This window comes from Delphinapterus leucas, chromosome 1 (assembly GCF_059928025.1).
Source record: "Delphinapterus leucas isolate spDelLeu-1000000601 "Yukka" chromosome 1, BTC_Dleu_Yukka2, whole genome shotgun sequence".
NCBI lineage: Eukaryota > Metazoa > Chordata > Mammalia > Artiodactyla > Monodontidae > Delphinapterus > Delphinapterus leucas.
Genome location: NC_143129.1, coordinates 35,176,981 through 35,202,682, shown reverse-complemented (window position 1 = coordinate 35,202,682; position 25,702 = coordinate 35,176,981). Strand labels below are relative to the sequence as shown.

The window sequence follows — 25,702 nt, the reverse complement described above, 5'->3', positions numbered from 1 at the left end:
TATGATTGAGAAGAATTTAATTTTAACCTTGATGTGTGAACGACTTCTTATTCTCCGATGGCTTTTCATTTAAAATGCTAGAGATATTAACAGGTTTGAAATACCATCAGTATAACAAAAGAACTGCTCTTTGAATAATAACAATAATGGTATTTTAATAATCAAAATGCAAGACTTCAGGTCAGTTTCTAGTTCTTTTAGTTTTCTCTAATTTTTGTATTTCCAAGATATTTTAGATTATCCATACTAATTCCTTCCCCCTTGTCTATGAAGGATCCTAATTTTGTTTGTTTGAAGGGACTTCATGGAATGAAGGTTTTTCCAACCCTCTGAAATTATCATCCCATCCTAATAAGTCCATAAACTTGAACTTATTCTCCCAAATAACAGGAAAATCAGGTAAAACCTATCATGTTTCAAACTCTTCCCAAAGTGAAGCTGAAGTCTAAGACAAAATCTAAAATCAAATAAACAATAAATGGAAAAAACATAAAAAAGAGGGATTGAAAAAATGAAAGCATGTGGAAAAAATCCATGAATGTTCAAAGGGTGCACAATATTTTAAAGTAAAGGTGTCCTAATAATGTGCATCTTGCAGCCTAAAATTGTTTTTGACAATCATTAGGAGTCATCACTTTCCGGGAGAAACACATCTTTTGCAATCTTAAAGTCATTTGCATAGAGAAGTTGTATATTATGCATATGTGAGGTTGGCAATATGAAAAATATTCAAGCAATATAGGGCACATCACATTATTTAACCTCAGTAAATGGTTATTCTGAAACTGTAATTTTCCAAATTAGAAAGGTCTCAGGTTGTACCCCTAGAAATTTGCACTTTGGAAACTTTTCCTGGATTAAATGGATTATTCAAAACATTTACAAGCACCCAAATCTCTGCATTCCCTGCAAGAAAGCAAAAGTGGGAAATACTTGGGGACTAGCCATGCATTTATGACTTAGAGACATAAATTCTGCTCCTAAGTTGATTCTAAGTATTTCCACACTTAAACAGTGATGAATATTAAAAAATAAATCTCCATTTTAAGATACTCTCTTCCTCTTACAGATGGATGGATTGACTGAGAACATACATATTTTAAGTTCCTTTCTCCTAAAGTGGAAAAGATAGTATGAAAATTTAGCATTTAATGAAGACCTACATGAATACAACAAAGTGATACCTCCTTTAAGGAAAATCTTGCCATACCTACTCAGTTTCAGTATGTCCTTCAGGTACCTCTCAACTGATAATTTTCAAAAAACTTTTTTTCAAATAATTTAAATTTATTTATTTTTCCAAATAATGTTCAAGTTGAAAACAACCCAATCTTTATTCTAAAGTTCCTCTCATGCTTATAATGTAAACTACTGAGGTGGTTCTGTGGGATGAGACCCTGAGTCCTTAAAGTGGACTGAGAGAGGAGTTGCACCATGGGTGAGCTGCAAATGTACACTGAGATGTGAATGGTGTGCAACCTAATGTGACCTGATAGCATCTCAGTGTCCACGGTGTTTTCTCCTGTGGTCTCCAGTTTAGTGTCTGGCCCTGGAGCCCAGGATCTAAGCTGAGATTGCACACTCACTGACCTTTTGGTGCTTGTGCTGGAGATAGGCAGGTAGTCCATGACTGCGATGTACACGTATTGCTTGGCATCATCTATTACACTGTAGATGGCGTCTATGTCAAAGCTTCTGTTTTTAGGGCAAAACAGTTTGGGAGAATTCTGTGGAGACACAAAAAACAAACTTTTAGAGTATTAATTTTTGCAATCTGGGGATTTCTCTTTTTTGATGTTATTTAAAATTTTTAAAAAATGAATCTTGGCTTTTAACCAATTTTTGCAAACCTACTTTCCAGTTCTTTATGAGATTAAGACAAATACATTTTCAGTTCTATCAAAGTTGAGGCAAGTAGAAAACAAGGTGTATGGGTCTCAAATCTGTCCTTTAAGTCAGTTTTGGGAGGGAATTCTTGTTTTCAATACACACACCTCTTATTTTTATAAGAGTGCTCTAACTCTAAACTTAACGTGACTCTGGTATACATCCCTGTCATACATAGTTAATTTTCTCAGGCATTACCATATATAGTGTATATATGCATATAGCAAGCCATTTATGCTAGAACATATTTCACTTGAAAGGTAATGTGGCCATGAAGATGTTCAAGACACATGGTCTAAAAATCTTGTGTTTTTTTTTTTTTCCCAAATCTTTCATCAAGTAAGGAAGAGGAGTGTTGATTGTTGAGAAAGGGTCATCAGTAATTCTAGAGGAAAAACCAAGTGACTTATTAAGATGCCAAGTTCATAAGGAGAGACAGGGCCTTAAGAAAAATGAAAAAAGAGGCAAATTATACTTGAGGTATTTTTCTCATGTTGCTCGAAGTGGTTTCCATCTTACAGAAGTATGATGTTTTTAGATAAAGTTGCTATAGAAAGGGAAAGATGTACTTTGGTTTTCTCATTGGTTTTCCACTGGACAAGACTGAAAGGAGCATTTCTGTAGTTCCTGCATTAGTCTGACAAGCAAGAAACCAAGTGAAGGAACACAAAAAAAGCAATGGGTGTTTAGTACCAAAGCCCATATAAACAGTTTCTGGAACTGCCTGGAATGGCAGTACTGGGTCCTTCATCAAATGTTCTACCAGTAATGGTGGTCAGGGTCCCTGACAAATGTTTGGGAACAACTCCCCACACAGTGCTGGTGGGAATCCCTATCCCAGCTTAGAGAGAGGGAAGATGAAGCTCTTGGACTGGATGCCCAACTGGGGAGGAGTGTGGGACTGAGAAAGGAGCCTGTTTAAGGGCCACACCCACCAGGCGTCCCTACTCAGAATGTTGTCTTGGCAGATGAGTATCAGAATGAGATTTTGATTTAAATTACTTTCCTTCTGGAATGAGGATGAGCTTCTAAGTATTAAAAAAAGAACCTAATGCTAAAAGAGAGAAATAAACCACAACAAAAAAGCCCAAAACACAACAATAAAAAATAGATTAAAAAACAAACAAACAAAAGCCAATGCTCATCCTACACTTCTTCCCCAGCACACACATATGCAGATACCCCATCTGTCACCAAGATAGATGGCTTGGGCTTCTGCAGTGTCTCTCATGTTGTCCCTCCCTCTTACTCCAGATTGCTGTTTCCCTCATTCAGGCACTGGTGCTGTTTGCTGGGGCTTTTATATGTCTTCTGAACTCATTTCCTTGTCTCCTCGATGCTTAAAAGACAAACAAACAAACATGTGTCACTCTCAGGACTCCTGGTTTCTTGGAATCCAGTCTGATCTCATTGGGAGGGATGGATCCATGTATCCTCTGAGTTTTGGCCCTCCCATTTCTCTGCTTCCTTCATTTACTGGCTACCATGCCTTCTGTGCCCCAAAATAAAATAATCGTCAGCCCATGGCTATGTTCTCATCTTGTCTGCCTCTGTGTATTTGCTCCTGCCAGCCCCTCTGGCTGATGTGTTTTCCTATCTCTGCCTATCAGAGTCCTATACATTCTCAAAGTTCTAGCCCATATACTATCTCCTCATGAAACTTTTTAATATTGTCACCTAGAGGCTACTTCTCCTTTTCTGTCCTCCCATAATATGATTTATTTGTTATATTGTTTAGTGTATTCAAACTTATAATTACTCACACTTGTCTCATGTCCTTGCTTGGACTGATATACCTTGATTTTAGGAATTGCATTTTACTCATTTTTCTATCTCCATTAATAAATTAAATATTCAAATTCATTAATTTCCTCAGCTTACTGGGTCTACTTTAAACATTCTTTAGGTTTAACATGAAGAATCTAAGGATCTTAGCTCTAGACAGGAGCCTAGGTCAACTCTGAAATGTGTCCAAATGCCCATGTTTTTGCTTCAGTTAGGAATTTTCTGAATTTCCTTGCATGTTCCCAAAACTGGATTTTGGTTTCAGGGGGGAACAAACTTAGACACAGAGTTGCTGGTCTCTTTACATTTGCTATTTTCTAATAAGTTTGGATACTGTGCCTTTGGTGATAGAGCATTTATATGCTTGTGATGTGCCAGGTTCCAGCATTTATAACCTGTAGCATGCTGGGCATGTCCCTTACACTTCCTGAGCCTCTGTTTCCAATGAGATAAGAACAGTAACAAATCTTTCACACTGGTTTGCCTTGTGGCTTAAATAAGAGAATGGCCTACTCCTGGCTTGGTCTACTCCTCTTCTGTACTTGCTTTCATTCATTCATCAAATATTACTAAGTACCTGCCATGCACCTAGCTCTAGTCTAGGCACTTGGCATACATCAGTGATCAACATAAGATTCCTGCTTTGTGCAGCATCATTCCAGCACATGCTACATTGTACTGCATTCATTTGTCTGTGTGATTCTCCACCAGCTTGTGAGCTGCTTGGTTGTATGTCTCTGGCACCTTGTGCCATGCCATACTTAACACATATTATATGCTCAATAAATATTTGTGGAATGAATGTGAAAGTGCTTCTTAAATTAGTAAGTGTTGGAGGCTTGTATGACCCCCAACCTCTACTCCTAGCTGGAGTTGCTTCACTCTAGGTATTTCCATCCATGTGTGAATAGACCTTTATTTGTACATACCTTTTTCTTTCCTATGTTCCCATTGCCAACTCAATGCCTAGAGCATGGCAGATGCTTCATGTGTTTATTAAGGAAATGCATGACTATTTGTATGAGTACCTCTGCCCCTGGGGTCATGGTAGTGCTTGACTGTGTCCTCTGATTTGGCAGAGGAAATTAACTAGTTCTGATTGTTTAATTACAGAGAAGGCTGTTAAGTTCCCTTTTTATCATTCCTGAACTAATTTTCTGAGCCTTGCACTGTGTACTCCTTTATTCCATAGCAAAATATAAGGAGAAGGAAAATACAGATCCTTTTCTTATTTCAGCTCTGTGATGATCTTTTACCAATCAAGTGCTCTTGAGGCATCTTGATAATAAGTAATCTATGTTTCTTTCTTACATCTATAAATGCCTTATATTTGCATGTACCTTGTTTTGCATATTCATTAAATACTTGCTTTAGTAGGGTTTTGATTTATTTCATAACAGTTTCCTGGTTTTTTTTAAAAAATTCATACTCCATTCCCAGAATATATATGTTAAAATGTAATTAAACATGAAAAGACAACCCACAGAAGGGGAGAAAATATTTGCAAATCAAGTACATTCTTGTATCTAGAATGTATAAAGAACTCTTACAACTCAACAACAAAAAAAACAAGAAATCTAATTGAAAAATGAGCAGAGGATTTGACAGACAATTCTCTAAAAAGATATACAAATGGACAGTAAGTGTATTAAGATATACAAATGGCCAGTAAGTGCATTAAAATATGTAAATCAAAATCATAAGACAAATTTTACACCCACCAGGAAGGCTAAAATAAAACAGAAAATAGCAGGTGTTGGCAAAGATGTGGAGAAACTGAAACCCTCATTTATTGCTGGTGGAAGTGTAAAATGGTGCAGCCAATTTGGAAAAGTTTGTCAATGCCTCAGAATGTTTAACATAGAGTTACCACAGTACCCAGCAATTTCACTCCTAAGCATAAACCCAAAAGAACTGAAAATGGATATTCAAATACATATTTGTACATGAAGGTTCATAGGAGTACTATTCACAATAGCCAAAAGGTAAAAACACTCAAATGTCCATCAACTGATGGACAGATAAACAAAATGTGATATATCCATACAGTGGAATATTATTTGGCCATAAAAAGGAAAAAGTACTGAGTCTTGCACTTCAAAAACATTATACTAAGTGAAAGAAGTCAGTTACAAAAGACTGCATATTGTATTACTTCGTATGAAGTGTCTAGAAAAAGGCAAATCCTTAGACACAGAAAGTAGATTAGTGGTTTCTAAGGGCTGAGAGAAGAGGAAAATGGAGAGTGACTACTAATGGGTATGGCTTTTTCCTTTGTGGTGATGAAAATATTCTAAAATTAGAAGGTGGAGAAGGTGGAGAAGGTAAAACTCTGTGACTATACTAAAACCCACTGAGTTTTATACTTCAAAAGGATGAATTTTATGGTAGTAAGTTATATATCAATAAATCTATTAAAATGTAATTAAAATATATAGCAGAGATTATAAAGGGGTATTTAATTATATTTTTCAGAGTAGCACCAAGTTCTATTCAATGTCTGCCCTCACTCACTAAATAAATCTCAGTTTAATGATTGATGGATGAATGAACTAAACAATAAACAACAAGAAATGAAATCTGTCTAGCACCCAAATTGATAAAAACAGACCTTGAACTAACTAGTCTTTATCTTGGAAATCAAATGCATAATCTCAAGAGCTCTAAAAAGAACTCCACCAAATAGGACAAAAACTCAGCCTATTGTTCCTATCTTCTGATTTCAATGGGGAATGTAAGAAAATTAGAATGATCTGGCCCCAAGTTATTAGAAATCACATACTTAAATCTAACCAAGTGCCTCTTTGTGTTCCATGAGAAAATTAGAAATAATTCATATCTATATAGTAACTTAAAATTTATATTTAACAATGTTAAGTTATTATCACCTAAAATCTAATTTTGGTAATGATAATTCTTAAGGCCTTCAAATATATATACTTCGTGTGTTAATTTAGTCTTGGGACTGTCAGCTTATAAAAATATAATATACTATTTTAAGATATTTTACAACAAATATTTTGAACTTAAATAAATTTGTCTTGGCATTTGTTTGGCACATATACTCAGAAAACTATATGTATCCTGGAACTTCTTATTGATATTACTACTAGTAGAACCAATCCAACATTTATTGCTGCTTTAGGGAGGCTTGAGGGAGGTACTGGGAATAACAATAATGAAGAGAGTACAGTATATAACCTTCAGAGCCTGATAAAATAGTGGGAGAGATAATAAATAAATAGTTACAAAAATGTGATAAATGCTATAACAGAGGCGAGATCAAGGAGCTCTAAGTAAATGATACCAATTCCAATATTGGGAATACTGACTTTTATTTATCTTATACCTGTAAGATTTTATACCTCTGTAAAAATGGTGTTCAATTAATATCTGTTGAACTGAAATTCAAAGGTAGGCTTGATATATTAATAAGAAATGGAAAATAAAATAATTTAAAATAATAAAATAAAAATAGAAAACAAAGGTGCTGTATGGTTAAAAGACTATACTTGAAGGACTGTTAAAAAAAGCTCAACTTATTTTGTGGCAAACCATTTAATAAAAATCAGTTTATAAATTTGCCCTGGAATACAGCAAAGCCCTTGCATTTTCATACATTTTATTAAAGGCTTGGGCCCTCTCTCTGAAGTAGAGATGTTAACTTTGGGATCAACAAAGGAGGACTCCCCCACTTTTTTAAGGGTCAGATTTTAAATTTATGCAACAATGACATTCACTCATCTCTAAGATTCAAACTAAATTCAAAATCCAGCAACTATCTGAAATTTGCTTATAATTCATCTATTTCTCGCTGCTTCAATCTGTTCTACTGGACTCCTGGGGTGTGATGTTACCATATGGATTAGTGGTTCCTTGGCAAATTTCATATCGCAACTAATCTACAAATTGAGAATAATATCTGGTTTTCTTGTCTTATAGGGTTGTCTTGAGAGGAAATAAAATTGAATATATGCATTTTATTAGTAAAATGCCCTATATGATATGCTACATGCTACTGCATTATTGACCTCCACACATACCAAAAAAAGGGTTTTTTTTAGTTCTACTTGATGAAAATCTTTCATAGTCTATTTTATATTATTCACACTTATATGAATTTGTTTAAGACAAGAAAATTCAATTTTCTCTCTACTGCCAGATTTCTAAATTTTCAAAATGTGCTTTCATTTTAATAGGTAAAAAGGCTACTATTCACTCTTCCATGAAAAGCTCTTCAGTGACATAAAAGTTGTTGGCATAGAAGCACAGCTTGACAGTGGAGAAACAGCCATATTAAATTGGGAGCATGGTTTAGAGAAGTTTACCTGAGCATCAGGATCATTCAGAAGCCTGATTCAAATCAAAATTCTAAGGTCTCGCCCAGGTCCAGTGAATCAGATCCTGGTGAGGATGGGGGGACTGTAAGTTTGCATTTTAAACAGGTTCCCCGTCTGGTTCTTAGATACTACCAGAACTGTAGGTCCAGATATTTACATTGCCCACTCTCAGCAACACTGTGGGGATAGCTGTGGTGTGTGGGCAGGGGGTGGTGGTTTTCAAGTGTAACCAGAGGCCTGGAAACGGTGTCCTGCCCTTTTGGATGGGCCTCTTGCCCTCCAGCCCCAATCAAATACAATAGTTCTGCTTTTGTCTGTTTTACACACTGGGGTTCCCTCAGATTTGTTTCATCAGAGGGTTCTACTGCTAAGATCAAGTCTGAAAATCATTGATGAAAGGCATCAAAAATAGCGTCTGGTATCAGAAGACCTGGGCACTTGTGTTTCTCTTGGCACCTGCCATCTGACAGTCTTTGTGCTAGTAGATAAACTTCAATATCTTCATTTGTAACACAGTCATAATCCTGGGTCTACCTTAAGGGGTGACTGGGGGGATCAAATCAGATAATGCAAAGTATCTGAAACTAGGAATGATTATTCACATGTATTGTTATTATAACTAGGGACAGCATATGATTGAGTATAAGAATGGATATATTTTAACTCTTCAAGGGATGTGTTGAACTGATCTGTCAAATTCATTTTTGCCCAACACAAGATCACACTTGAACATTGCAACTTAATAAAGGGCCTTTGGAGGAAGGAGGGAGGAGGAGAAGAGGGCAAAACTCACCGACACAAATGCTTGAGATTTGGTTTCGTTCAACTGAAGCTGCAATTTCTTTTCATTGTCATAGACCCCATAGAGCCTCTTGGACCAGGTCTGAGGTACTCTGCTCTTGAATTTTAATGAACTATATAAAGCGAATATCCTTTGTAAATCTAGGACCAGACAGCTGCAGTTGTAGAAGATGACACCAAGTTCTTTCATCTGTGAAAGTAAAATGAAAGCATCAATGCCGTGTACACGTGATGGTGTTACTCTCAGAGAAAAAAATGTAGTATTCTCAGAGAAAAGACTGCAATAATAGCAATAGCGATATTTTCTTCTTGCAATTGTTATACTGTAACAACTATATATATACACTGTATCTGTAAGTATGTAGATACAGTCACATTATGGTATACAGAAATGATGCGTCATTAAAATGCTTAAATATTTAAGGAAAACTTTTGCTGGAGTTTTGCATTTGAGCTCTTATGGATAATTTTTCCATATTCACCTACACTTTTTATATCAGCTCTTCAGATTGTTTTCTTCAACATTAAATTTTTTGGTATGAATCCTTAAATCGTGCAGCAATATAAAGATTGACTTTTAGTTGCAACATAACAGAATGGTTTAGATCATGGATTCTGGACTCAGATTGCCTGAAATTAGGTTCCAACTCTACAAATTTCTACTGTGTGACTTTTTTATTTTAAATAAATTTACTTTTGGCTGCACTGGGTCTTTGTTACTGCGTGCAGGCTTTCTCTAGTTGTGGCGAGCGGGGGCTACTCTTCGTTGTGGTGTGCGGGCTTCTCATTGTGGTGGCTTCTCTTGTTATGGAGCATGGGCTCTAGAGCACAGGCTCAGTAGTTGTGGTGCATGGGCTTAGTTGCTCTGCGGCATGTGGGATCTTCCCGGACTAGGGCTTGAACCCGTGTCCCCTGCATTGGCAGGCGGATTCTTAACCACTGTGCCATGAGGGAAGCCCTGTGTGACTTTTAAGATACTTAATCTCTGGGCATCATTTTCTTCTTCCATAAAAAGGAGACAATAGTATTTATTTCATACAATTGCTATGATGCATAACACGGTTAATATATTTTATGGGCTTAGAATAGTGCCTATCACATCGTAACCACTTAAAATACATTAGCAATTATTATTCTTATTAACATTGTACAAGCCTCAAGAGTAAGAGACCAATAGAATCTTGCAACAAAGATATCATAGAGATTATTTTGTCCACCTCCCTCGATGCACAGATGAGGAAAGTAAATCTTACACAGGTAAGCAAAAATATATCCCCCCGAGTGAGAGATCTAGTCAGGGGTAGATTCAGAATTTGATGCAGGTTTTCTCACCCTTGATCAAATACACCCAGGAACATAGCAGCACTGGCTTCAAGTCTATTATCACTTTGAAAAATTATAGATGATTTCTGATTTAGTCAATGAAAGTGAAAAAGTGAAATTTTGGTCTTAACAGCATAAATACACATGCCTCATGATCTGAACACCCAGTGAGGGGTTTGTCAGGGACACCTTGGAAGGTGTTTAACTTCATTCCTTTCCTCCACCCCCCTACGCAATACTCTTCTCAGGATTATAGGAGAGGTCACCAACTGTGTAGGGGCCCATCTCTCCTTTCCTATTAGGACTCCCTAATACAGTGCATCATGAGACCTTTTCACATTCATCTATACCTGGCTGGCATCATTTTAGCAGCTCCACAGCGACCACAGAATAGATGGACACAAGTTATTTAACCTGCTGATGGACTTGTCCTTATTTTTCCTCTAATACAAAATATAAAGCAACGAGCACCCTTGTACACACATCTCTGTGCGCCTGTACAAGGATTGCTTTAGTACAGATTTCTAGAATTGAATGGACACAAACATTAAGGGCAATTAAGAAAGGTTAAGAAAGTGGGAGGAACTAGAGTGGGGAGGGCGTATCAGGTATGTGCAAAGGCACTGAGGTCAGTGGGATAGAATCAGAGTTGTGCAGCTGAAGCTGAGGGAGATAAGGGAGAATGTGTATGTGAGTGGGTAGATACGTTAATTTGATGGCAGAGGGTAAAACTGGTGGGATAGGTGTGTCAGATTCCCAGAGGCCTCTGTGCTGGGATGGGCAGTTTGGCATTTATGCCGAAGGACATGGGGAGGGAGGTGATGAGGCAGAGGGGGTGTGGACAGGCTACGAACTGGAAAGGTCCCTTTGCCTGGCTGTGGAGAAAGGATGAGGGAGTTGGGGGCAGGGCCTTCAACACCCGGGCCTTAACAGTGACAAGGGGAGAGACTTACACATACTTATGTGTTTTCTAATCTCAGGGATTTTCAAAAACTGTTTAGCATAACTGCTAATAATTGCAATACCATTCCAGGTTGAGATAGGGCCCACCTTGCTGTTTGCACAGTCTCTGCTGATAGAATCTCAGGAATAGTAGGCTCTGCATTTGGCCTTCACACTTCTGTGTCTTTTCCCAGATTGAGTCAATGCTGCCACATTATCTTCTCCAAGGAAGCCTTGATCATTTCAGGGTTTTCAACTTTGTATCAGTTTAGCTTTATAAATAGGCTCTTTGTCTGGTGGTGGCAGTGGGGTCAGCAGAGCTGAGACTCAGGTTCCCACATAAGTAAGCAGCTGCCCCTCCCAGACATGCTTCCTTGCCTGCCAGACACAGGCAAGGTTAGTACATGTCCAGGGGGCTGGCCTGGCCTGGGGCCATCCTCAGGAAAGAAGGGACAAACAACAATGACCTGAGGCCAAAGATGTGAATTGAACTCTAGGATCTTTTACCAACCAGATTATAGGGTCTAGGGCAAGTCATCCAATTCTGAGTCCTTTTTTTCCTTTTCTGAACAACGAAGGGGTTGGGCTTATAAAGTCTACAGGGGTCTTCCAGCCTTGCCATCTATGGCTTTGGGACATCAATTTCCTGCCCACCATGCATTCCCTTCTCCCTGCCCAACCTGCCTCTCAATACTGACCAGAGACTTCTGTTTGTGTGTCAAGATCAGCTCCTTCTGGCTCCGGCCTGAATGTGGCTGGCAACCCTCCCAGGTTTTAAAGTCAGATGAGGCAGATTTGCATCTTGGTTCTGCAGCTTACTTGTTGACTAGCCTTGGGTAAATTACTTAACCCTTAAATTCTAGTTTATTGTTCGATGAGGATAATATCTATCTACAAGTTTTGCTGTTAGAATTTAATAATAATCCTAATTTTAATAGCTAGTATTGACTGAGGGCTCACTTGTTGTGTGTACTGTGTTGAATAGTGTCCCCTCGTCCCATTCATTTCTACACAGAACCTGTGAATGTGACCTTATTAGGAAATATGGCTTTTGCAGATGCAATCAAGATGAAATCATACTGAATTATGGTAGGCCCTAAATCTAATATGACTGGCATCCTTATAAGAAAAGGAAAATTTGGACACTGTGCCACATACACACAGGGGAGATGAACATAGGCACTGGAATGATGCATCAGCAAGCCAATGTGCCAAGGATTGCTGGCCACTACCAGAGGTTAGGAGGACAGGAAATATTCTCCATTAGCACCTGCAGAGACCTGTGAGAGAAAAGGTCCTGCTCTTTTAAGCCACCAAGTTTGTGGTTTAGAAGCCCTAGGAAACTGGTGCAGTGTGCCTTTCATCTTGATAGTAGATATAATGGTATTTATTCCTTCCACTTTATATAGAAGGAAACTGAGGTTTGGATGGTTATTTGCTAAATGATACAGCTAAGATTTGAGTTTTGGTCTAACTTCAACGCCTGTGTGCTTGGTCCCTTATGCTATACTGACCTTAGCAAATGTCTAGTAAGCAACCCATGGGTCTACTGCTGTTAATTCTATGAAGCCTTTTCTGGCCATCTTTCCTGCTTTGACTATTACCGTACTTGCACATATTTCTGATGTGGCACATTTTTACGCGGTATTATAGTTTTAAAAAAGTTGTGTGTCTGTTTCCCCTAAGTGACTCTACAGTCTCTGAAGGCATCAAGTTCATATTTCTATTTCCAGTGCTGGGCTATAGTGCTTGCTTGGAAAATGTTTAACAAATGAATACCTGGCCTTCAAGATGAATTTATGGTGATCAGAGATGAAAACAAGCTTCCTTCTCAACCCAGAAGCCCTGGTTCTGGGTCAGCCTGAGGGCCTCTGATCCTGAGCACCCAAATCTAACAAGAACCTCTCTTCTGGTGCCAAGGGTCCTGGAGCAGCAAACCTGGACATGGACGCATAAAACCTGTGGCCGTGCTGGCCCCAGAGATCCACCTGGAATACTTTCACAAGCACGGTGCTCAATGATGGCATCAATGACAGTTCTTATACTGGTCAATGAGCCAACTGTCCTCTAACCATGTTTCCTGCACCTACCAACAATGGGGTACAGAACCTGACACAGTCTTTTGAGTGGAAACTGCCTTATCCACAGATCTATCCAAGCCCAGTAGAGCCAGAGGCAGAATGCCATGAAAGTACAAATCCAGGGAATCATTTGATTTTTGTGACCAAAAGATGAACTCGGTGGCCATGATTGGCTTTCAGTATGTTTGGATCTCTTTGGTATCCTTTGTTTTTCCACATCAGACCTTTAGAGATTTCAGGTTACTTGCAACACATGGCAAACAAGTATGTTTGGAGTCTTCTGTTCAAAGGCTGGACAAGAATACGGTGCTCTCCTGTGTACCTCTTCCCCTAGTCTCCACATGGGGGTTACATCATCTCTGCTGTCATTGGGGAACAAAGCCACTGCCCACTGTCATTCTCTACTGACTCTTTCCTAATACACAGAATAATGTTAAGTGAAGTACTCACTACACTAGTGCAAGCTCCCCATACCTAGGAAGAAAGCAACCACTCTGCAATATGGTATGGCATGAATAATCTGGGTAAGTGTTAATGTGAAATTTGAAATCTAGAAGGGTGCCAGGGTAGCAGCTCTGAAACTTTCCCCTGCAGAGGAACAGGGGAGAGAGAGAGAGAGAGACCTCTCCATATGACCTAACAAGACGCAGGAAGTCATCTCCCAGAACAGGCTCTGAAGACAGACTAACTCCACCAAGGGCAAGGCACTTAATCTCTTCGCTTCCTTTATCTGTAAATAGGTATACATCATAGAACTGCTACAAAGAATAGATGAAAACATGTACGTAAAACATTTAGCTCAGTGCCTGGCTCAAACAGTGTTAGCTTCAGCTATACCAAGGTCTACCTTTCTTCTCTGCCTGTTGAGGATGCTTCTACTACATCCTTTGTTTGAATCAGGAACAGATATGGCAGAATTCTTTATCCATGAACGATTTTACTTTAACTACCAACAGGTTCCACACACTCAGTCAACTGTGAGGGCATAAAATTCATTCCTCAGAGACTGTTTGTGGCTAGGTTGAGTTGGTGCCAGAATGGTCACATGCCAGGTTCTGAGGCTGCAGCAGGGAATAGGTCAGACCTGGTTCTTGCCCTTGGGGGCTCAGAGCATGGACCATAGCAGGGGATACAGACAGAAACCATAAAGTTACATGTTAAGGTTTGTTATGTTAACAGTGCACGTTTTAAGGTAGATGTTCTAATTCCCATTTTAGAGTTAAGAGCACTGAGGCCATGGTCACTAATCTTGCCCAAGGTAACTGCAAATATGTAGCAGAGCTTATCTCTGAACTCTGTTTTGTCTCCTTAGTCTGTTTTTTTCGCTGCTTCACCAGCCTTAGGCTGTCTGTACCCCTATGTCCTTGAGGGAAGTTTCCTCAGCACTTTCTACCATACTAAAAGAATACTTTATTTAAAAAGGGGTTCACTTTATTAACCTCAAGACACTTCTATCAAACTGAGTGGCTGGAGCTAAAAGGCAGGAGATCACCAACTAAGGGTGTTTCTAACCATACACATGAATACTTGAACAAGATCTGATTTCTGACAAAGGCACAGAAGGAGGACGGCAAGAGACTGTCATTGAAATAGATTGTGTTTAGGTCACATTAGACTTGGATTCTTACTGACGTCAGTGTTGCTCTCCAGACTCAATCCAATTCATTCCACAGAATATGCCAGGAAGCTTAGCTGGATTCTCCTGGGAAATCCAGGAAGGTGAAAACAGGCGTTTCATAAAAGCCGAATGAGGGCAAATCGTTTGTAAGTGTTTGGGCTTAGGGACCAGATTGAGTTGTATTAACATTATGCCTCTTCAACTCATGAGCTGTATGACTTTGGCCTAGCTCTTCAACTTCTTAACACTGCTGAGAATGATAAATAGCCCTTGATGCCCGGAAACTGGCATGGGACTGTCAGCTTGGCCTTGATATTTCTAAGAACTCACCTGGCATTCAAGCTATGCCCTGGTTATCTCTTGTTAAACATGAACTCTTTCACAGAACACTGGCATCAGACCAGGCCACTCTGTTGACTGTCCAGGATGAAGTTGAGACCAAAAAAAAAAAAGACGTCTCTGTAATTGTGTGTGAACACAGACAAAACATGAGCATTGTCCAAGCCACAGAAATGACCAAAGCCTCCTCCCATCCTGGCTAATATGGGTGACTGCTGCTTCTTTACCAATCACAGTTTTAGCCTTGCTTCATCCCCCTCCCATACAGATGACTTATTATTTTTTTTAAAAATTTTAATCACATTGCATTTAAAAAATTATTTATTTATTTACTTTTGGCTGCATCACGTCTTAGTTGCGTCACACAGACTCTTTCATTGTGGCGCACGGGCTTCTCTCTAGTTGTGGCACGTGGGCTCAGTAGCCCTGCGGCATGTGGGATCTTAGTTCCCCTGATCAGGGATCAAACCCGCGTCTCCTACGTTGAAAAGCAGATTCTTAACCACTGGACCACCAGGGAAGTTCCCAGATAGCTTATTAAAACACCCAATCACAAAGTTGCCCTGCTCCTGATAGCACCCAATCCTGAGCAAAGCCCTTGATTACTTATACCCTCCCCAACAGAACCTTGCACAAAGTCCGAAGCCCATAAGTCCTTCCTAAAACCAGCTTCCTTACATCCTGCAGGTGGCCACAGTGTCACTCTTCCTCCTTGTTACGAGCAACTTGCTCATCTCGAGCATGCAGGCTGGCTTTTTACTTGAGGGCAATGACACCTCCTTATCCCCAGAACATTCACATCACACGGTTGTGAGTGCAGTAAGCAGACAAGTTAGTGCAGGAAGCACAGTGACCAGCACTCGATGTGTGTTGTCTGCTGCTCTTCTACCCTAAGTCACACTGTAGAGGGAGTACTAGGTAGTCAACACGGTTCTAGCTGAAACAGGAAGTGGCCCAGGCAGCAAGCAGGAAGCATTTAGGGGGAATGAACAAATGAAGGCAATAACGGCTCTGTGTAAACGCATACAGAAAGGCTGCATTTGGGGAAGAGACTTCGCCCATTAAAACCTAAGGCCGAGTGGTGCTCCTGAAACATTTTCCATGTTTCTCTGTCTTCCAGTCGCTGAATCTGTTATGTACCTTGTGTTAGAATGCATACCATCACACATTTTAATCTGGAAATCTGATGAACCAATTCTTTAAAAGCTAATGGAAAACCTGGAAGCAATAAAATAAAAAGGTTTATTTTAATGACACCATAATTATGAATGATGTTTGTCCCTTTAGGTATGATCAGATAGGGGGAAACATATTTATAAACATTCTCAGCATTTATCATCCCCAGGGCTCCCCTTATGTACCATTTATCATCATCAACATGCAAGTGGTCACTCTACTTAGATTTTCTCCAGCAACAAATATTCCCAATGACCGTATTCTAAACAAAGATTTAGTGTTCCTTTCCCCCTGTTGTGTAAGCTGCTTTTTGTGACCTTTTATCTGCAATCTCTGACATCATTCTGCTGTGACTACATTACAGCTTTAGAATCGAAAGGCAATGGAAGAAGCCAAGCTTTGCCCTCTAGAGATGTAAAGAGAATTTTACTTCCTCTCTGTATCATTCTCCCAATCTTAGAATGACTCAAAACCATTTCTAAATATACATATTTGGTTTAGGCTGGTATCAAGTGAAGACGGAAAAAAAAAAAAGAAATTGGCTTTTGTTTCGAAGATTTTTCAACCAGAGCAAAAATTTTCTGAAGTGTTTGGGTTTGAGACAATCCAGCAGATACTATAACTTACTGCTTAGGGAGAAATAACAACAGAGGTAGTACTAGTTTACTATAGTGCTTACTGTGCACCAGACACTGTTCTAAACGCTTTACAAGTCTGTGTTCATTTAAACCTCACAATAACCCATTGCACGGGTAAGGAAACTAAGGTATGGAGAGACTAAGGGACTTGTCCAAACACACAGCTAGTGAGCAGGGAAGCTGAAAGATTAGTTTAATATTTCATTTTCGGGAAGAATTACTTACAAAGAGGAACTAGAAGTTCCCCTGGGTGAGGGTTAAGTCCTACTGTTTATATGCATGTCCTCTTTTTTTCTGCCCTGGAATTTCTGTTTATATTAGCAGTCTCCATCTCAAAGCAAAATAAGAATTAGGGGAAATGTAATTATACCAAAAGAACATTTTTCTTTATTTTCTCAAAATTAGTGGAAGGGAGTTATGAAAGGAAATGCAGTGAGAGAAGAAAAGAAACCCCTTCTACTCAGGACATGAGAGGCAGCATGAAGGGAGACAGGCTTGGTTTAGTGGGTTTTACTGGTGATGCAGAAGCCAAAGCAGGCATCTGATGGATGCTCTTGTCAGCAGAATAAGGGGAGGCATTAGCATTGTTCTTTGCTGTAACTCAGAATAATTAATTCAGATTAGCCTAACCACAGCTCAATCTATCATTTATGGATGTCTGGTTTGTTGTTTTCATGGTTTTGTAGAAATGTGAACAAGTATTTCTTTAATTTTCTTGACAAAGACAAACTTGCAACTGTAAGCAACTCCCATGTATCCAGTTAGCTGCTGATTTATTCTGAGTTACTGCAGGAAACTTAATCACTAGGAGCTCTAACTTGATTTTGTTTCTGCCCTCAAGGTGAAATTTTTGTTACTAGGGATGGAAAATAAAGAATTGAATCTCAGCAGCTAAAAGACAGCCTCCTGCCCAGAAATGTGCTCTCTAGCCCCTTCACTTCCACAGTGGGTGGTCTATACCACTTAACTTCCTGATGTCTTATTTTCTTTGTTACCAAGTGGGAATAAAAATGCTTGCCAGAAGGAACGTGACTAATTGAAAAAGGGAGAATGTAAGATCCTTAGAGAACAGCTAGTTCAACCTTATTTCAAAATTAAGGAAACTGAGCTCCCCAAAGGGGAAGTGACTTGCAAGATCACAGAATAATGTCCTGTGATTTCAGTCCTGGCTCTTTTGCCCAATAATGCTGTGTAGATACCTCACAGTGTTCCTTCATAGTGTGGATGAAGAATGTTGCTTGTCATATAAGTAGACAAAGGATGTTACTTTCCAAAGTACCACTCTTCACTTGTCATCTTCGACTTTTGGCTGTAAGGAACTCACAAATCAATTTCTTGCCTGCAATCACCCCAGACTGTTCACCCAGAGGGGTTTCAGGATGGAGAAAAATAGGATACTGGCCCTAGATAAGGTGCATATCAAAGGAATGATTTCAATGAGCCCAGACTCTTGCATCTTCCCATACATAGAAAGGTGCTAAATTCATTAACTTGAAATGTTTGTTTTTTCTTTAGTTAGCAGAAATCTTTTGATGTTCAACTACCTGGTTTGTTTTTGCAAAACTCCTATATATCCTGGCTCCTCCGTTACTTCTCAGAGCTATCTGAAAGCCTGTCTCCCAGGCTTAAATCTTCAGTATGTCCGTCTGACAAAACATATTTCTCAGCTTCTAGGTTGTGCATTTTTTGTCAGTTGACAGTAGAATGAATGAGGGTGTTGCATTTTCTTTTCCCCTCCTTCCCTCACTTCCTTCCCTCCCTCCCTTCCTTCCTTCCATCAGTGCTTCATCTTTTATAAGTACCATTATTCCTTTGGCATCTTTGACTTTTGGCTGTAAGGAATTCATACATCGATTTCTTGGCTAGTCAAAGGAAAATCAATAGATAAAACAGTGAGCAGAGAATGTTAATGGGAGGAATTTTATTTTATTTATTTATTTATTTATTTTAACATCTTTATTGGAGTAGAATTGCTTTACAATGGTGTGTTAGTTTCTGCTTTATAACAAAGTGAATCAGTTATACATATACATATGTTCAATGGGAGGAATTTTAAAAGAATGGGGCTGAGAGTAGAAGGGGATGAAACAAATTGGAAACACATTTCAGTTATTTTTTGGACTAATTTAATTTTATCCTGCTTCTTTAGAAGAGTTGAAAATGATTCCAAAATGTTACTACAGCTTCTCCTATCATTCCTGTTTAATCTCTTGTCTTCTAAATGAGCAGTGAGGAAGCTGAGATCATGCCACTTTCAGTTCATTGCATTTGATCCCCTTTTCAAACCCTCCAAGGATCTACTCTCTTTTGACAAAATGTTGGGCCAGACCTGAGTGACTGTATCTCCCTTTCAGGCTTGTACAATAAACACCTGGCCCATGTATGTACCAGGATATTAACATCAATGTGAATTGCACCCATTTGCCCCCTTCTTATTCATGCAAAGATGAAATACTTAAGGAAATTGGAGAGAAAATCTTTTCTAAAAAAAAAAACCCACAAAATGTATAAATCTCATGCTATTCTTCTTCGCAGCCAAGTCATCCAATTGTGGGAAGAAGGGGCAAGTGGATAGAACTTAGTGGGTTTTCATTTGTATATTATAATTTAACAAACTCTTTTAGTATTCAGGGTCTGCTTTGAGACCTTGAAGTACAGAAAAGCTCTGAAATTTTTCAAAACAAAGGATCCCCTTCTTGTTCCAGAGAAATGCTTTGCCCTCTGTCTGATCCCTTCCTCCTGATTCATTCCTTGGTAGCTTGGAGCAGAGGTTCCCAGGTTGCCCCCATCAGTGATTCCTTCATGGGCAGCACTGTGACACTTTTCTGACACCACAGTGGTGGAACAACCAGGGCGGGAGGCTACCTAGCTTTTAAAATGAAATGTTACACCTATACTCCCAGCCCCGTTGGTTCTCATCTCCTCCCTGTCCGTGTAGCTCTAGAAACATCTCAGAATGGTGAAAAGAGACTGTTCTTCTCTGGTCTGGGCCACCACTGGGCTGGCTGTCAACCCTGAGTGCAATGGCCATCCAGTCAGGGTGATTATCTGCTTTAGAGGGTACAGCAAGGACCCAAGCTCGAATTCTAGTTCACACAACCTTCTCCAGTATGACTCTGGACAAGTTCCTTAAACTTTTGTGTCGGTAGCAGACCAGTTCCTTAATCTCTCTGTCAAGAAGGGATGATAATAATGCTCATAGGGTTGTTGCAATATTAAATAAACATTTAGAATCTGCTTAGGACAGTGTCCCCCATGAAGAATAACAAGTGTTTGCTGTTATTATTATTATCCAATTTTATGCACACTTCTGCCACACCTACACCCTTCAGAGAAGGTTCCAGGCCATGAAGTGACCTGATGCACTTTACATAGGAACATTATGAATGCAGTTGCCCAGCTCTGCCGTGGTGTGTGGCTCAGGCAGATTTCCCTCGCTCCCTTCCTTACTGTCAGCAGGAATTGTATTGAAAAGGGTAACTTCCATCTTCTTTCTACCACCCGCTCCCTCACTTACTCCTCCCATGGAAGAAAGAGTGACATCCCTACGGTCCTCATCAGAGCAGCTTAGTCTCTCTCTGGACATTTGGCTTCTGCCCTCCATGGGGCATGCACAGAAGCAGACTACAGATTTGCAGTGGCCATGCCTTGAACTTGGGCATGTTTAATTCTTGGGAAAGTAGCAGGAGGCCCAATTTTGACCACATACCTAAACTACGTTTTCCATTCTGGCTTCATCAGTGATAAAGCTGACAGTTTAATCACCATCTGTCTGATTCCTGGAGGTATTTTAAAAAATGGTCTGGAGCTCAGGTGGGTAAGAGAAGGGTGTTTTTGTTTTTGTTTTGTTTTTTGCGGTACGCGGGCCTCTCACTGTTGTGGCCTCTCCCGTTGCGGAGCACAGGCTCCGGACGCGCAGGCTCAGCGGCCATGGCTCATGGGACCAGCCGCTCCGCGGCATGTGGGATCTTCCCTGACCGGGGCATGAACCTGTGTCCCCTGCATCGGCAGGCGGACCCTCAACCACTGCGCCACCAGGGAAGCCCAAGTTGTTTATTGGCTTCCTAAACTTCCACGAATGAACTCCCACATCTAATGACCTCAACTGCATTCTTCTATGGCTATTTCCATGGATTTGAATCAGGAATGAACACCCCAAGCTGCTTCTGCCCTGCCTTTCATAAGGGAAACATTCAGCCAGAATTTTTGAAAGATATTTCTTTTTGTTCTGTGTCATAATGTACCTTTGACTCATCTATGTTGTTCACAGATCTATTCTGTCTTTCATCTTAGCATTCACCACACTCTCCTTACCTGATGCTTGGAATAGAACATTGCTCAAGGTGTTCCAACATTGTTTAATGCATTGCTTTCCTAACTTTACAAACATGGACTGGGGTATGAAGATACAACTTTTATGATTCAGTTAGTTCCCAGAGCTTAACTGTCACAAAAACTCAAAGCACAACTCTATTGAGACTATGATGTCATGTCTGTGTCCCTTTGGTGTTTCTGATTCCTTTCAATACATATACAACCAACATCTCTCTCAAGTTTGTGAGATAGGATGCTATAGAAAGTGTGAATATTCAAAAATAGAGTAATATTTGAAATGTGGAAATCCTATCATGTAACAATGTTACACCAATGGCATCAATTTATTTGCAAATTGTTTGGCTCAGTTTTTCAGCTCACGGGAAGTCATCTTCTTAAAAATCTGGAGTGGGAAGACCCTCTCTAAGGAAGTGGGAGGCAGCCCAGCTGTTGCTGCTAACTGGCTAGTCAAAGGCCATAAACTAGGAACCACGGCGTGGGCTTGCATGGGGATAGGCAGGTGGGTGAGAATGGGAAAACTTACTGCAATAATTAGTACGGTTTAATAATTTAGTATTCTTTCACCCTTAAATACATAATTTAGTTTTTTTCCCCCAAGAATATAACCAACATTGACTTGAAAGACCACCACAGTAAAAAAGGGCTTTATGGATATCTTATTTGGAACCAGATTGGCAATCTTATAGGGTGGAGACGTTTCAAACTATCGTATAGGTGAAAGTGTTGTGAGGATGATCCATTAGCTAGCCCGGTGTGTTTTGAACATGAAAGATTCTTTAATGTTTTCCTACAAAGTGTAGCCAAGTCTAGCACGAGTGGGAGAGCAGTAGGATCTGATCAACCATGAATGTGGCCTGTCAGCATGTTAAAAAATGCATCAGAGCCACTAAAACGCCAAATACCAATGACAGAGAAAACTGGTCAGTAAGAGTGACCTGATGGAAACAAATGAATGTAATGCCACTGAATGTGAAAATAAATAAATTTTTTAAAAGGCCAGATGTTTCATTTGCCAACTTCAACATTCTTATTTGGACCTAAAATGAAAGTTAAATTACTCAATTCTTTCCACACATTTTTTGCATTACTAAGACATGGCTGTCATAGATAATTCAAAAGAAATAAATGTGTAAGGGCAGTTATAGCACAGAAAACAGTCTGGCAAACAAACATTACCAGAAAGGTATGTTTGTCCCTTGTATAATTTATAAAATGACAAATTTCTCCAATCTTATAAGCAATGCAATTTTGTAAAACAGTAACTGCTTAGTCAGGTCACAGACTGGTATCCAGGCTTTATAAATAATTCAGTTCAATCCAATAATTAAACACTGAGCATATCTGATGCGCAACTATGAGCATGGGTGGGCTGGGGTGTGAAGGAATGGTGGCAGTTGGGAGAGAACAAAAACAAGCTATAAATCAAGGTAGAAACTGTAAGTAGCATAAGGAAAAGATCACCAACATTCTGTAGGATTCAAGTAAGAGAGATAGATATTGCATCTGATTAGAAGGGATTCCTAACCTGTGGATCATAATGGAGTTCAGCAGGTGTGGTGTATATCTGCTGGTTTATAAGGAGAATTTTCATAGGTTTTAGCAAAATACTCTGTGATGAAAATAGCTAATAACTTGAGTGGCAGATGACTGCCAAATTAGGTGGATGTGGAATGGCCTCATGGGGGTAGAGAAATTTGAAAAAATCTTGAAGGATCTTGAGACTCTACAGTTTCAACAAGCAGAGTTGGGAGGACAAGTCTGGCAGAATAAAGGGTGTGAACAAAGACAGGGAGGTGAGAAATGTCAGGAGCATAAGCTCTGAGAGAATGAGTGGTAGGAGGGGAAGGTCTGGTAAGTGGTGGGATGCAGATCTGAAAGGCTGGTATAGTAAGGAGTGGGCCCATTACCCTTCATGTTAGAGGTCAGAAACCGAACTGTCTTGGGCACCAAAACAAACATGTGACGTAAATGCATGTAAAACCTTATGAATAGAGGAGACTGAGGCTGACCTAAGGAGTGTATGTCCCACATGATGACATTAAATTTAAATTTTATTGTCTAGTATTGCTGGACAACCCGAAACATCTGCCTGTTGAGTTGGCCTTCAGGCCACCAGTTTGGGAATTGTGCTTGGAATGTTAATGAAGTGAAGTGACGTTACCCAATTCCTCTGACACTGAACTGGTGGGAGAGAAACAAGGAAACAAGCAGCAGGGCCAGGAAGAGATGATGAAGTCCTGAACCACAGAAATAGGAGGTAATTGTTGCAGGATCTGGGGGAGGACGGGGGATAGAAAGAGACAGAGTTGACTCCTGGGTTTCTAAAGTGGGTGACTAGAGTGAACAATGAACAGAGCACATCTGACTGCAGACCCCGTGAGTTTGAAGTTCATCTGAGAACTGTATCTGAGAAATTCAACTGGTGAAAACAGTTAACATTTATTGAGGTCTTACTGCTTTAGTCTTCAGAACAAGTAAGTCAGGCAGGCACTATCATTATCCCCCTTTAATACACAGGGGGACTGAGGCACATAACAATTAAGGCCAAATACCTGGTAAGGAGTGGAATTAGAATATGAGCACAATCAGAGCAGGATCCACACTCTCAACCACTACGCTCTGCATAGTGGTCCAGCGGGTTGGCAACTCTGAGTCTGAGCTGGTAACAGAAATGTGAGAGCCATCATCACAGAAATGATGGGTGCCACTACAAGAGTAGATGATTATTGCAGGAAGAATAGGTAGGCTGTTCAGAATGGATTATAATATGAGTGCTTTTGTCTTTTATATAGTCCCTTATCAAGAACAATGTTGACTGCCGTATTTCCAGTGCCTAATAGATTTTTTTCTTTTTCTTTTTTTTTTTTTTTGCGGTACGCGGGCCTCTACCGTTGCGGAGCACAGGCTCTGGACGCGCAGGCTCAGCGGCCATGGCTCACGGGCCCAGCCACTCTGCAGCACGTGGGATCCTCCCGGACCGGACCGGGGCACGAACCCGCGTCCCCTGCATTGGCGGGCGGACTCTCAACCACTGCGCCACCAGGGAAGCCCCCATAATGGATTTTTGATAAGTATTTCTTAAATGAATGAATGAAATCACAGGGAACACCATTAATTAAGGGAAGAACTCAGTACATAAGAAGAACCCACAAAAGGAGACAAAGGACCAATCAAAAAGGCAGGAGATGAACTGAAAGTATTCATTGTCATAGAAGAAAAATGTTTGAAAAATTAAAGAACTGAGGGGCATTTCAAGAAGGAAGAGATGAACATGGTCCATGCAGAAAAGAGGTTCATAAGATGAGTAACTGAAGTGTCTCTTTTGTTGATGTTGCTGTTGGTGATTAGGAAACCTTTCCCCTCAGACCTTTGCCAATTTTCTTAAGTGTGTATAGGAAAGTTTTCTATCCTTTTGAGAGGATCTTCTTAAAGGAAGTCGGGCAGGAGATAGTTGAGCAGGGACTAGGTAGGAAGTAGTCTCTGGTGAATTCCTCAGTCAAGCCAGGCTTCACCAGCATTCTCAGTGCTGTTTACGAAGCCCAAGAATGAGCACAGAGCGTGGAAGGGTGGGTGAGTAAGGAAAGAAACAGCTTCTTATTTGTGCCTTGTTTCCCCACAGTTCAGTTTCTTTTCTTCTTCCTGCCATTAAACATTTCTATTCACTCAGTTTTTAACAGTTCAATAGATTTCACTTTTTGATCCCAAATGACCCTTTTACTTGTAAATTAGAGGTGAAATTAATGAAAAGGTGATACAACCAGCACATGCCTGAACATTTAAATGAAAGGGCAGAGTAATTTTTCTACATTTGATACATTACATTTATGCAAATACAGACAATATGATAATAGTGACTAAATCTAGGTCTCCACTTATTTAAAAAATCCTACTTTGATTTTTACAGGAGAGATGGCTTCAATTTCTCCTTCTCAGATAATTTCACATTTTTCTACAACATGCACTTAAATTTGTTTTTAGAATGCAGCAATTTTAGAAGCGTTAAGAGCAACACCTCAGATATTATTTTTTTCTCTAGTTATCTTTGTGACATAGAAAAATTGTGATGCTATATACATATTAAAAGGCTCCTATGTTAAAATGACAGCAAGAAACATAGAGCATAATTTATATGAGCAGCTCATCAATATTCACTGAGGTGACTCAGCCTTAGCACATGTACAACAGAATGTTGAAACTCAGCCCTGTTTTATCCTATTACTAGTTTTGTTTTCTCCTTAAGAATCATGGACCTACAAGAAGCCTGTTCTAAAATCCTGCGATCGATTATCCAGAACTACCAGACTGTACTGCATTACTAAATAGCTGGCATATTTAAGACTAATGTTTAGTTTACTGATAGTTTTTGAAGCCAATACCATTTTAAAACCACAGGTTTTAAAAAATTATTTTCCATTTTCATTAATGTACAATTTACCT

At 39.6% G+C, this 25,702-nt stretch overlaps 1 protein-coding gene across 1 annotated transcript in view; it reads right to left on the bottom strand.

The window, feature by feature from the left end:
• The window catches only part of PLD5 (phospholipase D family member 5), a 270,932-nt gene that overhangs the window by 20,084 nt on the left and 225,146 nt on the right, over nucleotides 1-25,702 (bottom strand). Inside the window, 2 exon segments of the mRNA XM_089907920.1 lie at nucleotides 1,591-1,727; nucleotides 8,806-9,003. Of these exon segments, the coding sequence (XP_089764046.1) occupies nucleotides 1,591-1,727; nucleotides 8,806-9,003 (335 nt within the window).